The 21,646-nt window shown below is 40.8% G+C and overlaps 1 protein-coding gene across 1 annotated transcript in view; it reads right to left on the bottom strand.

The window, feature by feature from the left end:
• LOC133650271 (cilia- and flagella-associated protein 69-like) overlaps positions 1–21,646 on the bottom strand; it is a 39,014-nt gene that overhangs the window by 8,304 nt on the left and 9,064 nt on the right. Inside the window, exons 5-17 of the mRNA XM_062047333.1 lie at positions 21,132–21,208; positions 20,961–21,062; positions 20,381–20,533; positions 14,944–15,121; positions 12,959–13,082; positions 12,839–12,887; positions 12,637–12,758; positions 7,861–8,113; positions 7,627–7,791; positions 3,718–3,833; positions 3,523–3,641; positions 3,290–3,371; positions 3,026–3,221 (exon numbers count right to left, since the gene is read on the bottom strand). Coding sequence (XP_061903317.1) covers positions 3,026–3,221; positions 3,290–3,371; positions 3,523–3,641; positions 3,718–3,833; positions 7,627–7,791; positions 7,861–8,113; positions 12,637–12,758; positions 12,839–12,887; positions 12,959–13,082; positions 14,944–15,121; positions 20,381–20,533; positions 20,961–21,062; positions 21,132–21,208 — 1,736 coding nt within the window. The remainder of the gene's footprint in view (positions 1–3,025; positions 3,222–3,289; positions 3,372–3,522; positions 3,642–3,717; positions 3,834–7,626; positions 7,792–7,860; positions 8,114–12,636; positions 12,759–12,838; positions 12,888–12,958; positions 13,083–14,943; positions 15,122–20,380; positions 20,534–20,960; positions 21,063–21,131; positions 21,209–21,646) is intronic.

Below are 21,646 nucleotides of genomic sequence, written 5' to 3'. Positions count from 1 at the left end.
AGAAAAGGTTAGATCAGAGGTTCTTCACCTTTTTGACTTTGCGGCCTAACTTTTCCACTCAAATATCAACAGTGAATTAGTAATCTTACTCTTGATACATATAACCGTCTTACAGGATAAACCTTGTCAAACGATATGAAAGCATGAGTTAATCACAAACATTTTTATTATCAAGACTTAGGTCAGGCTGATTACAAAAAAAAATACGAATCAAATACACTGCAAAAGAAGAGACTCTTTAAAACTGATAAAAACAAATGAATGTACACAATTAAGCAGTACTAAAATACAAAAATTCGAAACAAATTAATAATCGATAATATATGTTTCTTCAATAAACTGGCAATAAAATTTAAGTGCAAATGAAAATACACCTTCACCACTTAAGTCATAATTTTTGCGCTAAAGAAAGTCCTATGACTTTAGCGGAAAGACTTCTTTTGTCTGTTTGATATATTGTCATTACCGCCACAAGTGGTGGGAAAGTGTATTACAACCCAATATCGCTGCGGCCCATACGGACCACAGCTGAGAAAGGCATATTTTTTGGGCGGCCCTCCAGTGGGCGCTCGCGGCCCAATAATATTTAAGTAACACTGGGTAAGATGAAGTGAAATGAGTCAAACAGAGAACAATAGTAGGTTTGTAAAAACATCACATTATTTATTATTAATGGTCTAGAATGGACTTATGCTGTTTTTAAGTTGAAATGGAGTGGTAATTGTTGGCCACAATAATTAATGAATATAAGCTCATGATGCAGTAAGTTTAATGATGCGGACACGTTTGTTGCTGGATACTTTCCAATGCAACTCGCCTTTTGAGACTTCATGAATATAAGCTCATGATGCAGTAAGTTTAATGATGCGGACACGTTTGTTGCTGGAGACTTTCCAATACACCTCACCTTTTGAGACTTCATGAATATAAGCTCATGATGCAGTAAGTTTAATGATGCGGACACGTTTGTTGCTGGATACTTTCCAATACACCTCGCCTTTTGAGACTTTGCATGTGCGATTAATATGCCAATATAATGATTTTAGAGATGTCCGACAGTATCGGACTGCCGATATTATCGGCCGATAAATGCTTTAAAATGTAATATAGGAAATTATCGGTATCGGTTTCAAAAAGTAAAATGTATGACTTTTCAAAACGCCGCTGTACGGAGTGGTACACGGACGTAGGGAGAAGTACAGAGCAGTTGCGTCTCCCAGTCATACTTGCCAACCCTCCCGATTTTCCTGGGAGACTCCCGACTTTCAGTGCCCCTCCCGAAAACCTTCCGGGAAAACCATTCTCCCGAAATTTCTCCCGCTTTCCACCCAGACAACAATATTGGGGGCGTGCCTTAAAGGCACTGCCTTTGCGTGCCAGCCCAATCACATAATATCTACGGCTTTTCACACACCCAAGTGAATGCAAGGCATACTTGGTCAACAGCCATACAGGTCACACTGAGGGTGGCCGTATAAACAACTTTAACACTGTTACAAATATGAACCCACACCAAACAAGAATGACAAACACATTTTGGGAGGACATCCGCACCGTAACACAACATAAACACAACAGAACAAATACCCAGAACCCCTTGCAGCACTAACTCTTCCGGGACGCTACAATATACACCCCCCGCTACCCCCCCCCCCACCTCAACCCCGCCCCCCAACCCCGCCCACCTCAACCTCCTCATGCTCTCTCAGAGAGAGCGTGTCCCAAATTCCAAGCTGCTGTTTTGAGGCATGTTAAAAAAATAATGCACTTTGTGACTTCAATAATAAATATGGCAGTGCCATGTTGGCATTTTTTTTTCCATAACTTGAGTTGATTTATTTTGGAAAACCTTGTTACATTGTTGAATGCATCCAGCGGGGCATCACAACAAAATTAGGCATAATAATGTGTTAATTCCACGACTGTATATATCGGTATCGGTTGATATCGGAATCGATAATTAAGAGTTGGACACTATCGGGATATCGGATATCGGGAAAAAAGACATTACTGGACATCTCTAAATGATTTGATACTCGTTTTTATTGACGATGTGGTCAGGACACTTTTTACATATGTCTGGCTTATGTGCTTAGTTGTTGTGTAGCTGCTAGCTCCTAGTGGCCAATCGCCCTAACATGTTTACCTTTTGTAAATTACATCAGATCAACATTCTCAAGTAAACACGCTTCAGGGATGCTTGATTCGGAGCACTTGTATTGGAGATTTTAGATGCAGGCTGATATAATCCGATACCTGTTTTTTTTTTGCTGATATCGGACCGATATCCGATATTCCTATCAGATCAGGATACACCTACCTAAGCTGTCTAGTTTCTATGCCTTGTTTTCTCACGCTTTTGAGTCTCATTTGCAAGTATTATATAGAAGACTTTGCATGCAGTTGCAATTCCAAGACATTAGATGGCAGTAGTAGATAGGCGACGGAGTACTATACAGCAGTGGTCCCCAACCACTGGGCCGCGGCTCGGTTCTGGTCCGTGGACCGATTGGTACCGCACAAGAAATTTAAAAAAAAAAAAAAAAAAAAAAATTTTTTTTTTTTTTTTTTTAATTAAATCAACATAAAAAACACAATATATACATTATATATCAATATAAATCAATACAGTCTGCAGGGATACAGTCCGTAAGCACACATGATTGTATTTCTTTATGACAAAAAAAAATAAAAAAAATTAATACCCCCCCCCCCCCGGTCCGTGGGCCAAATTTTCAAGCATTGACCGGTCTGCAAGTACAAAAAGGTTGGAGACCACTGCTATACAGTTCAAAGTTTCAGGATGTTAGCTCACCGTTTTAAATCGCCATGCAAAATTGCTCATGCTAATCAGTAGCATGTATATGGCATATCTAATGTAAATTAGCATCAAGCTAACACATTTTGAAAAGTGGAGCCCGTTTTTTTGCAACAAAGATAAGTCATTCGCTATAAAAAAAAATACCGAAGTCGGTACCAATCCCTTGATGAGGCGGGGTTTGTCCTGCAAGCCGCTGACTCAAACCTGCGATCCCGCCGTGTTGGTTTCTGCTGACCCCTAGCTCCGCCTCCTCCCGCCTCCACACGTGCAGCAGGAGGCTGGGAGCCGTGCGCCCGCTGTCCGCGTGCCTCCACCCCAGGACGTCAGGGACGGTGTTGGGGTTGTCGCACAGCTCCAGCACGGCGGCGAGGAGGACGGCGTGCACACACTTGGGACTCGACTGAAAGTAAAAAAGACGGATGGCTCTCGCTGAGCGTACCTAATGAAGAGACCGACTTGATGACTTACAATGAGCAGGTCGAGGAGAAGCTTGGCGCCGTCTTGGGTCAGGAAGTAGTCCTCGGTAGTGTCGCAGCCAACAATGCAGAGCCTGATTGGCGCACACACACACACGCACGCACACACACACACGCACACACACACACACACACACGCACACACACATGGTCAACATTTCCTCAGCCGAGCGAGAGCTCGTCACATTGAGTTAAAAACCTCCGAAGGCCTCGAGCTGAACTGACCGCACGCACACCAACGTGGAGAGGAGGAGCTTGTTGTGACCCAGACCGCTGTAGAACATGCCGGAACCTCGGCTCAGGAAGTGGACCACCATGTCCACGCCCTCGGACCCGAACAGCTCCTGCGGCGGCGAAAAAACCCGCCCGCCCCGGTCAGCCACGCCTTTTTTGGGCCCGCAGAGCCACGCCTTCAAGTACCTTCCTGTGCACGTCGCTCTCACACAGAGCGGAAATGATGAGCTGCATGTCGGACTTCATCTCCACAGTAACCGCATCCTCTTCGTCGGGGCTCGCCTCCATCTGCATCAGGAGCCCTGAGGAGGCGAAGCATGAGTGGTGACTGAACGTGCAGTGACTCTTCCAGCTTTTCGACGACAGTAATACATACATATATAGTACTTTAGAGTAGTCAGTGTACAGCTGACCAAGTTTACTTTCTATATTATCCCTTAATAAGATAACATAAAAACTACTCAAAAATGCCACAGCACATGTTGGAATTCAGATTTCCCCACGACGAACCGCAGCTCTCCGGTGCCGGCAGCACTCGAGCATCCTGCCACCATTGTGCTGAACTCTGGGTAAAACACTATTATCTTGCTACTCACTCGTGCTACCAGGTATTCAGAAAGGTTTGACAGTACTGTCGCTGTATATTGCAATACAAGCTGTACACTGACTACTCTATAGTACATTCATTTTACTATTCATAGTATTGTCCCTTAATAAGGGACGGCGTGGCGAAGTTGGTAGAGTGGCTGTGCCATCAATCGGAGTGTTGCTGGTTACTGGGGTTCAATTCCCACCTTCTACCTTCCTAGTCACGTCCGTTGTGTCCTTGGGCAAGACACTTCACCCTTTGCCTCTGATGGCTGCTGGTTAGCGCCTTGCATGGCAGCTCCCGCCATCAGTGTGTGAATGTGTGTGTGAATGGGTAAATGTGGAAATACTGTCAAAGCGCTTTGAGTACCTTGAAGGTAGAAAAGCGCTATACAAGTACAACCCATTTATCATTTATCATTTATAATAAGATAAAAAAAAAATTTAACTACTGCGAAGCGGATTATGATCTGATTCAAAATTTCACAGCACATGTTGGAATTCAGATTTCCCCACAACGAACCGCAGCTCTCCAGTGCCGGCAGCACTCGAGCATCCTGCCACCATCGTGCTGAACTCTTGGTAAGACAGAATGATCTTGTTACTCACTCGTGCTACCAGGTATTCAGAAAGGTTTGACTGTAATGTTGCTGTATATTGCAATACAAACTGTACACTGACTACTCTAAAGTACATTCATTTTACTATTCATAGTATTGTCCCTTAATAAGATAACATTTAAAAAAAAACTAATGAGAAGGAGATTATGATCTGATTCAAAATGTCACAGCACATGTTGGAATTCAGATTTCCCCACGATGAACCGCAGCTCTCCGGTGCTGGCAGCACTCGAGCATCCTGCCACCATTGTGCTGAACTCTGGGTAAAACACTATTATCTTGCTACTCACTCGTGCTACCAGCTATTCAGAAAGGTTTGACAGTACTGTCGCTGTATATTGCAATACAAGCTGTACAATGACTACTCTATAGTACATTAATTTTACTATCCATAGTATTGTCCCTTAAAAAGATACCTTTTTTTTTTAAACTACTGCGAAGGGGATTATGATCGGATTCAAAATGTCACAGCACATGTTGGAATTCAGATTTCCCCACAACGAACCGCAGCTCTCCAGTGCCGGCAGCACTCGAGCATCCTGCCACCATCGTGCTGAACTCTTGGTAAGACAGAATGATCTTGTTACTCACTCGTGCTGCCAGATATTCAGACTGTACTGTCACTGTACAATGCAATACACGCTGTACACTACTCTAAAGTACATTCCTTTTACGTTCCATAGTATTGTCCTTTAATAAAATAACGACATACAAAAACTACCGAGATGGGGATCATGTTGTGCTTCAAAAAGTCACTGCACATGTTGGAATTCAGATTTCTCCACAATGAACCACAGATCTCCAGTGCCGGCAGCACTCATGCATCCTGCCGCCATCATGCTTGAATACAGGTAAGACACAATTGTTTTGCTACTCCCCCTGTTCTACTAGATATTCATAAAATGATGACATACTGTACATGTATAACACCAGCTGTACACTGACTACTCTAAAGTACATCCACGTTTACTTTCTACAGTATTGTCCTTAAATAAGATAATAAACTGACATCTGTCCTAATCATCAAAATGTGGGGGATTACGATCTGCTTCAAAATGTCACAACACATGTTGGATTTCAGATTTCCCCCCCAATGAACCGCAGCTTTCCGGAGCCGGCAGCACTCGTGCGTGCTGCCACCATCGTGCTTGACAGTAGGTAAGACGCAATATCTTGATACTCACTTGTTCTGCCAGATATTTTGAAAATGATGACTGTCCTGTAAATCTGTATCTATTTATTTATTTATATATATTTATTTATTTTATATATATATATTTACATATTATTTATATATATTTATTTATTTATATATGCACCTTATTGCTTTTTTATCCTGCACTACCATGAGCTTATGTAACGAAATTTCGTTCTTATCTGTGCTGTAAAGTTCAAATTTGAATGACAATAAAAAAGAAGTCTAAGTCTAAGTCTAACGCTATACAAGCTGTACACTGACTACTCTAAAGTACATCAATTTTATTTTCCACAGTATTGTCCTTTCAAAGGATAATACACTGACATTGTGACACTACCTCACTTTGATAACTGGGCCGAAGTTTGTTATCCTTTTAAAAGGACAATACTATGCAAAGTAAAATGGATGTACTTTAGAGTAGTCAGTGTACAGCGTGTATAGCATTACAGATTTACAGTACAGTCGTCATTTTGGGAATATCTGGCAGAACAAGTGAGTATCAAGATATTTTGTCTTACCTACAGCCAAGCACGATGGTGGCAGCACGCACGAATGCTGCCGGCTCTAGAGAGCTGCGGTTCATTGTGGGGAAATCTGTAATCCAACATGTGCTGTGACTTTTTTGAAGCACAACATGATCCCCGTCACAGTAGTTTTCATATGTCGTTACCTTATTGAAGGACAACACCAAGGAACGTGAAATGAATGTACTTTAGAGTAGTCAGTGTACAGCTTGTATTGCATTGTACAGCGACAGGTTGGATTTTGGATTTCCCCACAATGAACCGCAGCTCTCCAGTGCCGGCAGCTCTCCAGTGCCGGCAGCACTCGTGCGTGCTGCCACCATCGAGCTCGGCTGCAGGTAAGACACAGGATCTTGATACTCACTTGCTCTGCCAGATATTCCAAAAATGATGACTGTACTGTAAATATGTAATGCTGTACAAGCTGTACACCGACTACTCTAAAGTACATGCATTTTACTTACCACAGTATTGTCCTTTAAAAGGACAATAAACTGACATTGTGACACCCCCTCGCTTTGATAACTGGGCCGAATGTCAGTTTGTTATCCTTTGAAAGGACAATACTGTGGAAAGTCAAATGGATGCACTTTAGAGTAGTCAGTGTACAGCTTTTTAGAGTAGTCAGTGTACACTTGTATAACATTACATATTTATAGTACAGTCATAATTTTCGAAATATCTGGCAGAACAAGTGAGTATCAAGATATTGTGTCTTACCTACAGCATGCACGAGTGCTGCCGGCTCTGGAGAGCTGCGGATCATTGTGGGAAATCTGTAATCCAACATGTGCTGTGACTTTTTTGAAGCACAACATGATCCCAGTCACAGTACTTTTTATTTCTCGTTACCTTATTGAAGGACAACACCATGGAACGTGAAATTAATGTACTTTGGAGTAGTCAGTGTACAGCTTGTATTGCATTGGATTTTGGATTCCCCCGCAATGAACTGCAGCTCTCCAGTGACGGCAGCACTCGTGCTTAATTGTAGGTAAGACACAATTATGTCGCTACTCATTCGTGCCGTCAGACATTCATACAATCGCGACTGCGCAGCTGCACACTGACTACTTTAAAGTCTATTATCACTTCTTCGTTGGAAGACGATGCTAAAACGTGAAGGCTAAACTCCCTTTTGTGAGAGACAGTATCTCTGGTGTACCCAAGAGCAGGTGGATGGTGCCCTGGTCACACAGGTCCTGGTTGAGGGTCTTCTCGGCCAGCGAGGTCACAGACCTCATCAGTCTGAGGCAGTGGCGCATGTGGGCCCTCTTACCGCCTCGCCCTCCAGTGGCATGGAAGCTGTGGCCATGTCCAAAGAAGGTGTCTGCAATAAAAGAAGCGTGTTTGTAGGACCGTGCTATGGTGCTCGCGGCGGCAGCGGCGCTTTCCTCACCTGGCCCGGTGCACCAGTCCAGCAGGTGCAGCAGGGCCACGGTGCCGTAAGAGGACATGAATTGGTCCAGCATGAGCGGGGCCACGGTGGCCAGGACGGCCAGCGCCTGCAGCTGGAGCTCCTCGTGCTGCACGGGGGACCAGTCACGCGATTTCGGCCGGGCCTCGCAGGGGTCGGAGGGGGCGGCGGCGGCGGCGGCGGGGGGCTTGATGAGCGTGAGTAGAGCCAGCATCACCTGCTCTTCCTTGAATATCTACACACACATCACATACAAGACAGTGAACTCATCAGTGGCGTGCAGTCACTAGAGGCAGGGGAGGCGGGGCCTCACCTGCCATCATGGAAAGAAAAAGACAAAAAAATTAATTAAATTGTTATATGTATCCAGTGATTATACTAAAGTTATTTTCCATTTAACTTCGCCAGTTTTAGATTATTTTTATTTTTATTTTCACATTTGCCGTTCAAATACTGAGAAGAGACGGTGCGGTGGTCAGCAGCCAGCTGAGGCACTTGTGCCTCACCATGGATTGCGACTCGGCTAACTGCTGGCCTGCTGTGCAGTGAGACCGTATTGCTATTATAGCAAAATGTATAATATAATTCATATAGCAATGCTATATGAATTATATTATACATTTCCATAGTTTAGTTAGCTGAGGTATATAATGTACAGTGTATTTTGTCAACAACTGTATGTGTGTAACATATTTTTAGTGCTGAGCGATCATAAATCTGCTGCAGAGACACACTGTGTGAGGCTCGTCTCATAACCCCGCCTCCTGGTGCCAAGCACCTCCGCCGCAGAATGCACTGCCCGACGGGAGCACCGCGGCCACACCAACCAAAGCCCACACCCAAACCCTCCACGTGCAAGACCGAATCCACCCAAAAAAAGTCACTTAACAAGAAGCCAAAAAGTGCAAAAACAACAATGCTCGCGCTGCAGGAGCCGCGAACGACCGCAGGGACACAACATTAGGTACACCTGCACTGCAGGTTCATATGTTTTTAAATTTGACTGTGATGATGCAGTCGTGCCTCACCAGACATTAACCTCACCGCACGCTACTGGAACTCATACTTTATAGCAGTGATATTCAACTACAAACCCCGTTTCCATATGAGTTGGGAAATTGTGTTAGATGTAAATATAAACGGAATACAATGATTTGCAAATCCTTTTCAACCCATATTCAATTGAATGCACTACAAAGACAACATATTTGATGTTCAAACTCATAAACTTTTTATTTATTTTTTGCAAATAATAATTAACTTAGAATTTCATGGCTGCAACACGTGCCAAAGTAGTTGGGAAAGGGCATGTTCACCACTGTGTTACATGGCCTTTCCTTTTAACAACACTCAGTAAACGTTTGGGAGCTGAGGAGACACATTTTTCAAGCTTCTCAGGTGGAATTCTTTCCCATTCTTGCTTGATGTACAGCTTAAGTTGTTCAACAGTCCGGGGGTCTCCGTTGTGCTATTTTAGACTTCATAATGCGCCACACATTTTCAATGGGAGACAGGTCTGGACTACAGGCAGGCCAGTCTAGTACCCGCACTCTTTTACTATGAAGCCACGTTGATGTAACACATGGCTTGGCATTGTTTTGCTGAAATAAGCAGGGGCGTCCATGATAACATTGCTTGGAGGGCAACATATGTTGCTCCAAAACCTGTATGTACCTTTCAGCATTAATGGCGCCTTCACAGATGTGTAAGTTACCCATGTCTTGGGCACTAATACACCCCCATACCATCACGGATGCTGGCTTTTCAACTTTGCGCCTATAACAATCCGGATGGTTCTTTTCCTCTTTGGTCCGGAGGACCCGACGTCCACAGTTTCCAAAAACAATTTGAAATGTGGACTCGTCAGACCACAGAACACTTTTCCACTTTGTATCAGTCCATCTTAGATGAGCTCAGGCCCAGCGAAGCCGACGGCATTTCTGGGTGTTGTTGATAAACGGTTTTCGCCTTGCATAGGAGAGTTTTAACTTGCACTTAAAGATGTAGCGACCAACTGTAGTTACTGACAGTGGGTTTCTGAAGTGTTCCTGAGCCGATGTGGTGATATCCTTTACACACTGATGTCGCTTGTTGATGCAGTACAGCCTGAGGGATCGAAGGTCACGGGCTTAGCTGCTTACGTGCAGTGATTTCTCCAGATTCTCTGAACCCTTTGATGATATTACGGACCGTAGATAGTGAAATCCCTAAATTCCTTGCAATAGCTGGTTGAGAAAGGTTTTTCTTAAACTGTTCAACAATTTGCTCACGCATTTGTTGACAAAGTGATGACCCTCGCCCCATCCTTGTTTGTGAATGACGGAGCATTTCATGGAATCTACTTTTATACCCAATCATGGCACCCACCTGTTCCCAATTTGCCTGTTCACCTGTGGGATGTTCCAAATAAGTGTTTGATGAGCTTTCCTCAACTTTATCAGTATTTATTGCCACCTTTCCCAACTTCTTTGTCACGTGTTGCTGGCATCAAATTCTAAAGTTAATGATTATTTGACAATCAAATATGTTGTCTTTGTAGCATATTCAACGGAATATGGGTTGAAAATGATTTGCAAATCATTGTATTCCGTTTATATTTACATCTAACACAATTTCCCAACTCATATGGAAACGGGGTTTGTATTATATTCAATATTTTTGGCCACTGTAACATTACACACCGTTTGAACAGTAACAATGTGTTTGAATAACGAATAGAATAAAATTAATTGCTCATAAAAAGGTAAATAAATATTGCACTGAAACAAATATGAAAATAGTTTTTTAAAGATTAGTTAAAAATGTTCTTATTGATTGTTTTACGTACCACTAGAGTGATTATTTTCTCAAAATCCATTTTTGTTGAGTTTCGTGTTGACGTGGAAAATAGCTTATCTCTTTTCCGTAGCTAGCATATACGTGTCAGGACTCATGCAGAGATGCAGAGGTGGGGAATAATCCAGCAGGCTTTTATTTTGAAAAGTTAACTTTTCACCTCTTGAGTCAGGGCAATACAACAACGGCTATAAACTTTAACTAGGCGAAAAGGTTTCACAAAATGTGAACAAACTGAAAATCATTCCAAAAAAGGAGGAAACTAAAATATATATATCTCGAACTACACTAACGAGGAATATACTGTAACTATGAAATTTAAACAACAAAAGAGGCTCCAAAAAGGAGGGAAAAACAACGGGCTATAAAGCTTCTTCACTGATTCTTATCTAGAGAAATAGTTAACAAAAGGTCACTCAAAAGTGAGGAAAAGAAGAGACGGTAAAAGTAAACCTGCGACTTGAAAACTTTACAAACAAAAAATACCAACTTGGAAATTCAGGATCTGGATAACAAGACGAGACAAGGCTTGGGTATGAGTCTGGAGATGCACGAGACATTCTGGCACGGGTTAAGGGGGGAGGAGTATATTTATAGCTAGAATTCACTGAAATTCAAGTATTTCTTTATATATATATATATATATATATATATATATATATATATATATATATATATATATATATATATATATATATATATATATATATATATATATATATATATATATATATATATATATATTTTTGTAAAAAAAAAGCACTTTATATTGAGTAAACAATCTCAAACTGCTACAGTGTATTAAAAAAATCAAATTTAAAAAAAAAAGAAGATAATAAAGCAATAAATAAAAATAAAAACTAGAACAGTCAAATAGCTATAGCTAGTATGCACATATCTAAAAAAAAGGCTTTTTTTTTTTTTTTTTTAAAAAGAAGGGCTTTTAAGCCTTTTTTAAAAGCATCCACAGTCTGTGGGGCCCTCAGGTGGTCAGGGAGAGCGTTCCACAGACTGGGAGCTATAAATAAAAGAAATACTTGACTTTCAGTGAATTCTAGCTATTTATATATATATATATATATATATATATATATATATATATATATATATATATATATATATATATATATATATATATATATATATATATATATATATATATATATATATATATATATATATATATATGTATATAAATAAAAGAAATACCACCACCCAACCCAACCCCGCCCACCTCAACCTCCTTATAGTCTCTCTCAGGGAGTGCATGTCCAAAATTCCAAGCTGCTGTTTGGATAGATAGATAGATAGATAGTACTTTATTGATTCCTTCAGGAGAGTTCCCTCTGGAAAATTAAAATTCCAGCAGCAGTGTACAGAATTGAGATTGAATTTAAAAAGTAAAAAGTAAATAATGGGGGTATAAATGGAAACAGAATAGAAAAATATTACAATAAGAATAAAAATAAAAAAGCAACAATGAGAATAAAAATATAACAGTAAAATAAGAATATAACAAGAGAAACTAGGCAGTAGTGACCATGTTATGAAAAAGTATTGCACTGTTATTGTTTTGAGGCATGTTAAAAAAAAAAAGCACTTTGTGACTTCAATAATAAATATGGCAGTGCCATGTTGGCATTTTTTCCATAACTTGAGTTGATTTATTTTGGAAAACCTTGTTACATCGTTTAATGCATCCAGCGGGGCATCACAACAAAATTAGGCATAATAATGTGTTAATTCCACGACTGTATATATTGGTGTCGGTTGATATCGGTATCGGTAATTAAGAGTTGGACAATATCGGAATATCGGATATCGGTAAAAAAGCCATTATCGGACATCTCTATTGGCAAGTATGGTGCCCCAAAAATGTCCATGCAATTTTTCATATCAATGCTTTAGTGTCCAAGTGCCTACCTGGATGGCCGCTGAGTCTTTGGACATCAACACCAGCAGATTCAACAGCAGCTTCTTCATCTGCAGGTCCTCCATGCTGCAGCTCAGCTTCAGCTTGCCCACCACAGGGTCGTGACTCTTCACTGACGTGTCATTTGGGAAACATTCGACGGCAATAATTCACTTTTAAAAACGGCAACAATCATCGTGAGGGCAGCCTTACGCTCGGGAAAAGTGCTAAGAGCCACCAGCAGCTTGGCGAAGGAGCTCTCCTGGAAAAAGAGACGGAGAAGTGATCTCCAAGACCATGTCCGTGCAGGTTTTGGACCCGTCCATCACTCACGATGAGCAGAGGGCTGGAGTACTCGGCAAAGAGAGTCGTCAACACGAGGAGGTCGTTCCGGACATGGACGTCAGCGTGCCGGGCGCTGTTCAGCAGGAGGTGAGAGAACGCTTCTTTGAGAGATCTGGAGGACAAAAGCTTGATGTCAGCATGTCGAGAAGCAACACTTTTGATGTGCATTTTTGATCAATAGACAATTAAACACATATTTACACACCTACGCTTGAGAAGGAACAGGACGAAGAAAATCATATATTTCCTGCCCCCTTCAACATAATAAGTAGTCTTACTCAAAGGCCTACTGAAATGAATTTTTTTTATTTAAACGGGGATAGCAGATCCATTCTATGTGTCATACTTGATCATTTCGCGATATTGCCATATTTTTGCTGAAAGGATTTAGTAGAGAACAACGACGATAAAGTTCGCAACTTTTGGTCGCTGATAAAAAAAAGCCTAGCCTGTACCGGAAGTAGCGTGATGTCGCAGGTTGAAAGGCTCCTCACATTTCCCCATTGTTTACAATGCAGCGAGAGCGATTCGGACCGAGAAAGCGACGATTACCCCATTAATTTGAGCAAGGATGAAAGATTTGTGGATGAGGAACGTGAGAGTGAAGGACTAGAGTGCAGTGCAGGACGTATCTTTTTTCGCTCTGACCGTAACTTACGTACAAGGGTTCATTGGATTCCACACTTTCTCCTTTTTCTATTGTGGATCACGGATTTGTATTTTAAACCACCTCGGATACTATATCCTCTTGAAAATGAGAGTCGAGAACACGAAATGGACATTCATAGTGACTTTTGTCTCCACGACAATACATCGGCGAAGCTCTTTAGCTACGGAGCTAACGTGATAGCATCGGGCTTAACTACAGATAGAAACAAAAGAAATAAACCCCTCACTGTAAGGATAGACAGAAAATCAACAATACTATTAAACCATGGACATGTAACTACACGGTTAATGCTTTCCAGGCTGGCGAAGCTTAACAATGCTGTTGCTAACGACGCCATTGAAGCTAACTTAGCAACGGGACCTCACAGAGCTATGCTAAAAACATTAGCTATCCACCTACGCCAGCCAGCCCTCATCTGATCATCAACACCCGTGCTCACCTGCGTTCCAGCGATCGACGGAGCAACGAAGGACTTCACCTGATCATAGATGCGGTCGGCGGCCCGGAGACGGAGGAAGTCAAGGTGAGGTCGGCGGCTAGCGCGTCTGCTATCCATCTCAAAGTCCTCCTGGTTGTGTTGCTGTAGTCCGCCGCTAATACACCGATCCCACCTACAACTTTCTTCTTTGCAGTCTTCATTGTTCATTAAACAAATTGCAAAAGATTCACCAACACAGATGTCCAGAATACTGTGGAATTTTGAGATGAAAACAAAGCTTTTTGTATTGGATTCAATGGGATCCGAATACTTCCGTTCCAACGATTGACGTCACGCGCATACGTCATCATACATAGACGTTTTCAACCGGAAGTTTAGCGGGAAATTTAAAATTGCACTTTATAAGTTAACCCGGCCGTATTGGCATGTGTTGCAATGTTAAGATTTCATCATTGATATATAAACTATCAAACTGCGTGGTCGGTAGTAGTGAGTTTCAGTAGGCCTTTAACGGATAGCCCAGATTCACAAGCATGCAAACCAAACAAATACATCCAAATATAATGAAAACAAACAAAAAACACACAAAAAAAACCAACAAGTGCAAAACTTCACGAAGTACAAACCGAACAAAAGAAGTAATATACACCTCACGGGATGATACAAAACAAATACAAAACCAGACAAAAAATAAGTAAAATAATAAATATAAAGCAAAATGTAGACACGGCTGTCCATGTGATCTTATTGTTCTGTCTTAATATTTTTTTTTCAAATGGAATATATTTCTACAATCTTTTTCATCTCATTGCAAAGAGAATTCCATAGTTTAACACCAGCAGGAGAACCGAGCGAGAGACGTACAGAGCACATTCCATGCTGCCGAGCTGGGCGGCCACCTCGGTCTTGCTGCCTCGATCCAGAAGGTTCCAGAGGATTTCGGAAGAGTGGAACAGGAACTGCCCGCTGGGGTCGGATTCGTTCATGTGGAGGCAGATGGTCTCGACCCCTCGTACACTCAGCATTAAAGCACAGTTCATATCTGGAGGGGATGAAAAAAAACATTTAAAATACTTTTTAAGTTGTTTTTTTTACACTATAAGTGTCCCTAAAGCAGGTGTGTTCAAAATGGGGAGTTGCATTTTTAACGGCTCATTCTAAGAATATAAAAAATTTGAAATAAAACAACAAACAGGTGAAATCTAACAACAACAAGTATTCTTGACTCTAATAACACAAAGCTGCCATGCAGGCTGTTTTTTTTGTCATTGCTCAAAAAATAACAAGGAATCAAAATCAATGTTGGCTCCAATTACTTCACCTCAAGCATGCCACTTTGAAATATTTATTTGGGGGGGAAATATTGCATATTTTGTGTGTTTGCCATATGAACAAGTAATATTTATTTGACAAAAAGAGCATAAAACAAACACCTAAAAAAGTAACAACAATAAAAACTAACAATCGAAGGATGGATCTGATGTTGATCTAGAGATTTAAGCGTTGAAAGTTTAAAAAAATATATACAACCATCATCAAGGCGAACATTTCCAATAACAACTAGCATAACACGTTTTTATCCATTTGTGGAAACTAGAGATTTACGATCGATTTTTTTCCCACACCCCTAATATACATATATATATATATATATATATATATAATATATATATATATATAATCGATTTTTTCCCACACCCCTAATATACATATATATATATATATATATATATATATATATATATATATATATATATATATATATATATATATATATATATATATATATATATATATATATATATATATATATATATATATATATATATATATATATATATATATATATATATGTATATTATATATATATATATATATATATATATATATATATATATATATATATATATATATATATATATATATATATATATATATATATATATATATATATATATATACATATATATATATATATGTATATTAGGGGTGTGGGAAAAAATCGATTCGAATTCGAATCGCGATTCTCACGTTGCGCGATTCAGAATCGATTCTCATTTTAAAAAAATTTATTTTATTTTTTTTAAAAATCTAATTTTTTTTTTCTTTTTTTTTTTTTTTAAATTAATCAATCCAACAAAACAATACACAGCAATACCATAACAATGCAATCCAATTCCACAACCAAACCCGACCCAGCAACACTCAGAACTGCAATAAACAGAGCAATTGAGAGCAGACACAAACACGACACAGAACAAACCAAAAGTAGTGAAACAAAAATGAATATTATCAACAACAGTATCAATATTAGTTACAATTTCAACATAGCAGTGATTACAAATCCCTCATTGACATTATCATTAGACATTTATAAAAAATAAAAAAAAGAATAGTGTCACATTGGCTTACACTTGCATCGCATCTCATAAGCTTGACAACACACTGTGTCCAATATTTTCACAAATATAAAATAAGTCATATTTTTGGTTCATTTAATAGTTAAAACAAATTTACATTATTGCAATCAGTTGATAAAACATTGTCCTTTACAATTATAGAAGCTTTTTACAAAAATCTACTACTCTGCTTGCATGTCAGCAGACTGGGGTAGATCCTGCTGAAATCCTATGTATTGAATGAATAGAGAATCCTTTTGAATCAGGAAAATATAGTTGTTTAATCTTGCATCGCGTTGAATTAAAAAAAAATCAATTTTGAATCGAATCGTGACCCCAAGAATCGATATTGAATCGAATCGAGGGACACCCAAAGATTCACAGCCTTAATATATATATATATATATATATATATATATATATATATATATATATATATATATATATATATATATATATATATATATATATATATATACACTACCGTTCAAAAGTTTGGGTTTGTGGAATAGCCTTCATTTCTAAGAACAAGAATAGACTGTCGAGTTTCAGATGAAAGTTCTCTTTTTCTGGCCATTTTGAGCGTTTAATTGACCCCACAAATGTGATGCTCCAGAAACTCAATCTGCTCAAAGGAAGGTCAGTTTTGTAGCTTCTGTAACGAGCTAAACTGTTTTCAGATGTGTGAACATGATTGCACAAGGGTTTTCTAATCATCAATTAGCCTTCTGAGCCAATGAGCAAACACATTGTACCATTAGAACACTGGAGTGATAGTTGCTGGAAATGGGCCTCTATACACCTATGTAGATATTGCACCAAAAACCAGACATTTGCAGCTAGAATAGTCATTTACCACATTAGCAATGTATAGAGTGTATTTCTTTAAAGTTAAGACTAGTTTAAAGTTATCTTCATTGAAAAGTACAGTGCTTTTCCTTCAAAAATAAGGACATTTCAATGTGACCCCAAACTTTTGAACGGTAGTGTATATATATATATATATATATATATATATATATATATATATATATATATATATATATATATATATATATATATATATATATATGCAGTGAAGTTGTCACGTTGTGTAAATGGTAAATGAAAAACAGAATACAATGATTTGCAAATCCTTTTCCACTTATATTCAATTGAATAGACTGCAAAGACAAGATACTTAACGTTCGAACTGGAAAATTTTTGTTATTTTTTGCAAATATTAGCTCATTTGGAATTTGATGCCCGCAACATGTTTCAAAAAAGCTGGCACGAGTGGCAAAAAAGACTGAGAAAGTTGAGGAATGCTCATCAAACACTTATTTGGAACATCCCAGAGGTGAACAGGCTAATTGGGAACAGGTGGGTGCCATGATTGGGTATAAAAGCAGCTTTGTGGTCTGACGAGTCCACATTTCAAATTGTTTTTGGAAACCGTGGACGTCGTGTCCTCCAGAACGAAGACGAAAAGAATCATCCGGATTGTTCTCGGCACAAAGTTGAAAAGCCTGTGTGATGGTATGGGGGTGTATTAGTGCCCAAGACATGGGTAACTTACACATCTGTGAAGGCACCATTAATGCTGAAAGGTACATACAGGTTTTGGAGCAACATATGTTGCCATCCAAGCAACGTTACCATGGACGCCCCTGCTTATTTCAGCAAGACAATGCCAAGCCACGTGTTACAACAGCGTGGCTTCATAGTAAAAGAGTGCGGGTACTAGACTGGCCTGCCTGTAGTCCAGACCTGTGTCCCATTGAAAATGTGTACCGAATTACACGACGTGCCAACTTCACTGGTTTTGGGTTTTGTATATCCACACACAGAAATAAGCATTCGGATGGGATAGCGGGCCGCTACAGGCGCAAAAGCACCATCATTAAGTGTTAGAATAATTATTTTTAAGTTATCACACAACTCTTATGCTTAAAGGCCGTTGCTGTAGTTATTATCTAATGTGTATAAGCTGTACTTTTTCTTTTCGTGCAAAGGCACATAACTTGTTATCGTCCACTGCAAGCTAGGAGCTGCCTCGCCGCAGATGTTTCTGTTTTTCAGCCAGCTAACAGCCAAGGACGGACCTCAAGTACCTCAACGAAGATAAGGCAACACCGGGCAGACAAAGCAGAGACAAGGCGAAATCACAATTGAATGAATGAATAATCACGTATTGTGTCTACTGAGCTGCTTGCATAATATGTGACCCCTCCCTTTAGAAGCAGCCTTAGCGATGTAAGTAGGGAACTCCTGAATAAAATGGGGGGTGCGTGGGCTGTTCCTCAGAGCGTGGGGGGAGACTGTAACTGAGTGTGCAGCTCCATGCGTTCTCCCCATGAGCAAAATTGAACTCTGTCTCTGCCTGATTCTGTTTAATAGATAGTTCGATGCTTAAAGGCCTACTGAAATGAATTTTTTTTATTCAAATGGGGATAGCAGATCCATTCTATGTGTCATACTTGATCATTTCGCGATATTGCCATATTTTTTCTGTAAGGATTTAGTAGAGAACATCGACGATAAAGTTCGCAACTTTTGGTCGCTGATAAAAAAAGCCTTGCCTGTACCGAAAGTAGCGTGACGTCACAGGTTGAAAGGCTCCTCACATTTCTCCATTGTTTTCAATGCAGCTAGAGCGATTCGGACCGAGAAAGCGACGAGTACCCCATTAATTTGAGCGAGGATGAAAGATTCGTGGATAAGGAACGTGAGAGTGAAGGACTAGAGTGCAGTGCAGGACGCATCTTTTTTCGCTCTGACCGTAACTTAGGTACAAGCTGGCTCATTGGATTCCACACTCTCTCCTTTTTCTATTGTGGATCACGGATTTGTATTTTATACCACCTCGGATACTATATCCTCTTGAAAATGAGAGTCGAGAACGCGAAATGGACATTCACAGTGACTTTTATCTCCACGACAATACATCGGCGAAACACTTTAGCTACGGAGCTTAACGTGACAGCATCGGGCTTAACTGCATATAGAAACAAAAGAAATAAGCCCCTGACTGGAAGGATAGACAGAATATCAACAATACTATTAAACCATGGACCTGTAAATACACAGTTAATGCTTTCCAGCCTGGCGAAGGTTAACAATGCTGTTGCTAACGACGCCATTGAAGCTAACTTAGCAACGGGATCTCACAGAGCTATGCTAAAAACATTAGCTATCCACCTACGCCAACCAGCCCTCATCTGCTCATCAACACCCGTGCTCACCTGCGTTCCAGCGATCGACGGTGCGACGAAGGACTTCACCCGATCACCGATGCGGTCGGTGGCTAGCGTCGGATAGCGCGTCTGCTATCCACCTCAAAGTCCTCCTGTTTGTGTTGCTGCAGCCAGCCGCTATTACACCGATCCCACCTACAGCTTTCTTCTTTGCAGTCTCCATTGTTCATTAAACAAATTGCAAAAGATTCACCAACACAGATGTCCAGAATACTGTGGAATTTTGAGATGAAAACAAAGCTTTTTGTATTGGATTCAACGGCGTCCGAATACTTCCGTTTCAACCATTGACGTCACGCGCACACGTCATCATACATAGACGTTTTCAACCGGAAGTTTAGCGGGAAATTTAAAATTGCACTTTATAAGTTAACCCGGCCGTATTGGCATGTGTTGCAATGTTAAGATTTCATCATTGATGTATAAACTATCAGACTGCGTGGTCGGTAGTTGTGGGTTTCAGTAGGCCTTTAAACCTGACATCAAGGCGAACATTTCCAATAACAACGAACAAAACATTTTTTTTATCCATTTGTGGAAACTTGCATCATTTAAATATGACTTGAGTTAAACGCCACATTGACCCGCTGACATTGACATAAGGACACTTGAGAGTGCCCCCTCCACCCATCAAAGGTAATGAAGGAGCTAATCTCCCGCACTGACCAGACGAGCTGGAGAGGATCTGAAGTGTTTGTAGGAGCAGCAGCTTGATGGCGGGCTGCTCCTCCAGCGCCGCCATGGAGAGAAAGAGCGTCTGGGCCAGGTCGCTGCGCTCCAGCAGCTGCAGCCTGTAGCCCGGAGACGTCGGCTGAGGCCCTGTGCACACACATCCACAAACACGGTACACTTGGTTTCAGGCCAAATGGGTGCAAAGAAAAAACCTGATAAATGAGGGCAACACAACATTAGCTGCACTTGCACAGAAGGCTTGATTTGGCTTTTATCGGGTGTTCAGGTTAGTCCTCTATCGCCATTTTATTTGCAGATTTTATGGCAATATATTTGTGAGGTATGCCGCATCTTGTGCAAGCGCTCCCAACGTTGTGCAGAATACAAACCACTACTGGCACTAATATCTAGACGAGATGATGGCAAACTGAGGAAACAAAAAGTGGGATACTGGAGATGAGAAGATGTCTAAACCAGGAAGAACAAGAGAGAAAGAGAGAGAGAGCCTAACTTAGCAAAAGTCTGTTGTAGGAGTTGAGAGTCCGACACTTTGGCTTGGCGGGCCGGTCCGTACCGTCGTGCGTCTGTTTGCTGAGAGCGGCGCAGGTGTAGAAGGACTTGACCGATTCGACTACCCGGTGCCTCACCTCGGCGTCTGGCACCCTCATCAGATAGCCTGCACGCACAAACACCGGGCCGGACGCTGTTAAGTCGCTCTGACGTCCGGCGTGTGGTCTGCGCGTACCCATGTGAGAGAGGAACTGTTTGACGTCCTGGGCGTAGATCAGCTCGTCGGACACCCTCTCCTTCAGGAAGGGGAGCCTGCGCAGGAAAGGAAGAATATTGTGATGTTTGCCTGTGATAATGCGAGTAGTCGTATATGACACCACTTGGTAAGGGCAGCTCGGGGGGGTGATCGGGGGTTTAAGGGGTGGCAATGATGTCACACTCAGTGGGCGGTGCCTAAACTGGAAATACATCCGATTTTGTTTTGTAGATTTTAAGGGATCCGCCATCTTGTCTTGTTTTGTAGTCCGTGCTACCGGAAATAATGCGTTATGATTTCTAGGTCAGGACTGGAAGTAGGTCTATGTCACAGTCGTGCGCCATCCTTGTAGTTTTTAAAGGGATCCACCATGTTGTTTTGTTTTGTAGTCCATATCACGGAAAAAACGTCATAATGAATTATGATTTCTAGGTCAGGACCGGAAGTAGGTGTACGTCACACTCGGGCGCCATCTTTGTAGGCTTTAAAGGATC

The sequence above is a fragment of the Entelurus aequoreus genome, linkage group LG05, assembly GCF_033978785.1.
Source record: "Entelurus aequoreus isolate RoL-2023_Sb linkage group LG05, RoL_Eaeq_v1.1, whole genome shotgun sequence".
NCBI lineage: Eukaryota > Metazoa > Chordata > Actinopteri > Syngnathiformes > Syngnathidae > Entelurus > Entelurus aequoreus.
The sequence above is the reverse complement of the archived record's forward strand: the minus strand, read 5'-3'. Positions and strand labels throughout refer to the sequence as shown.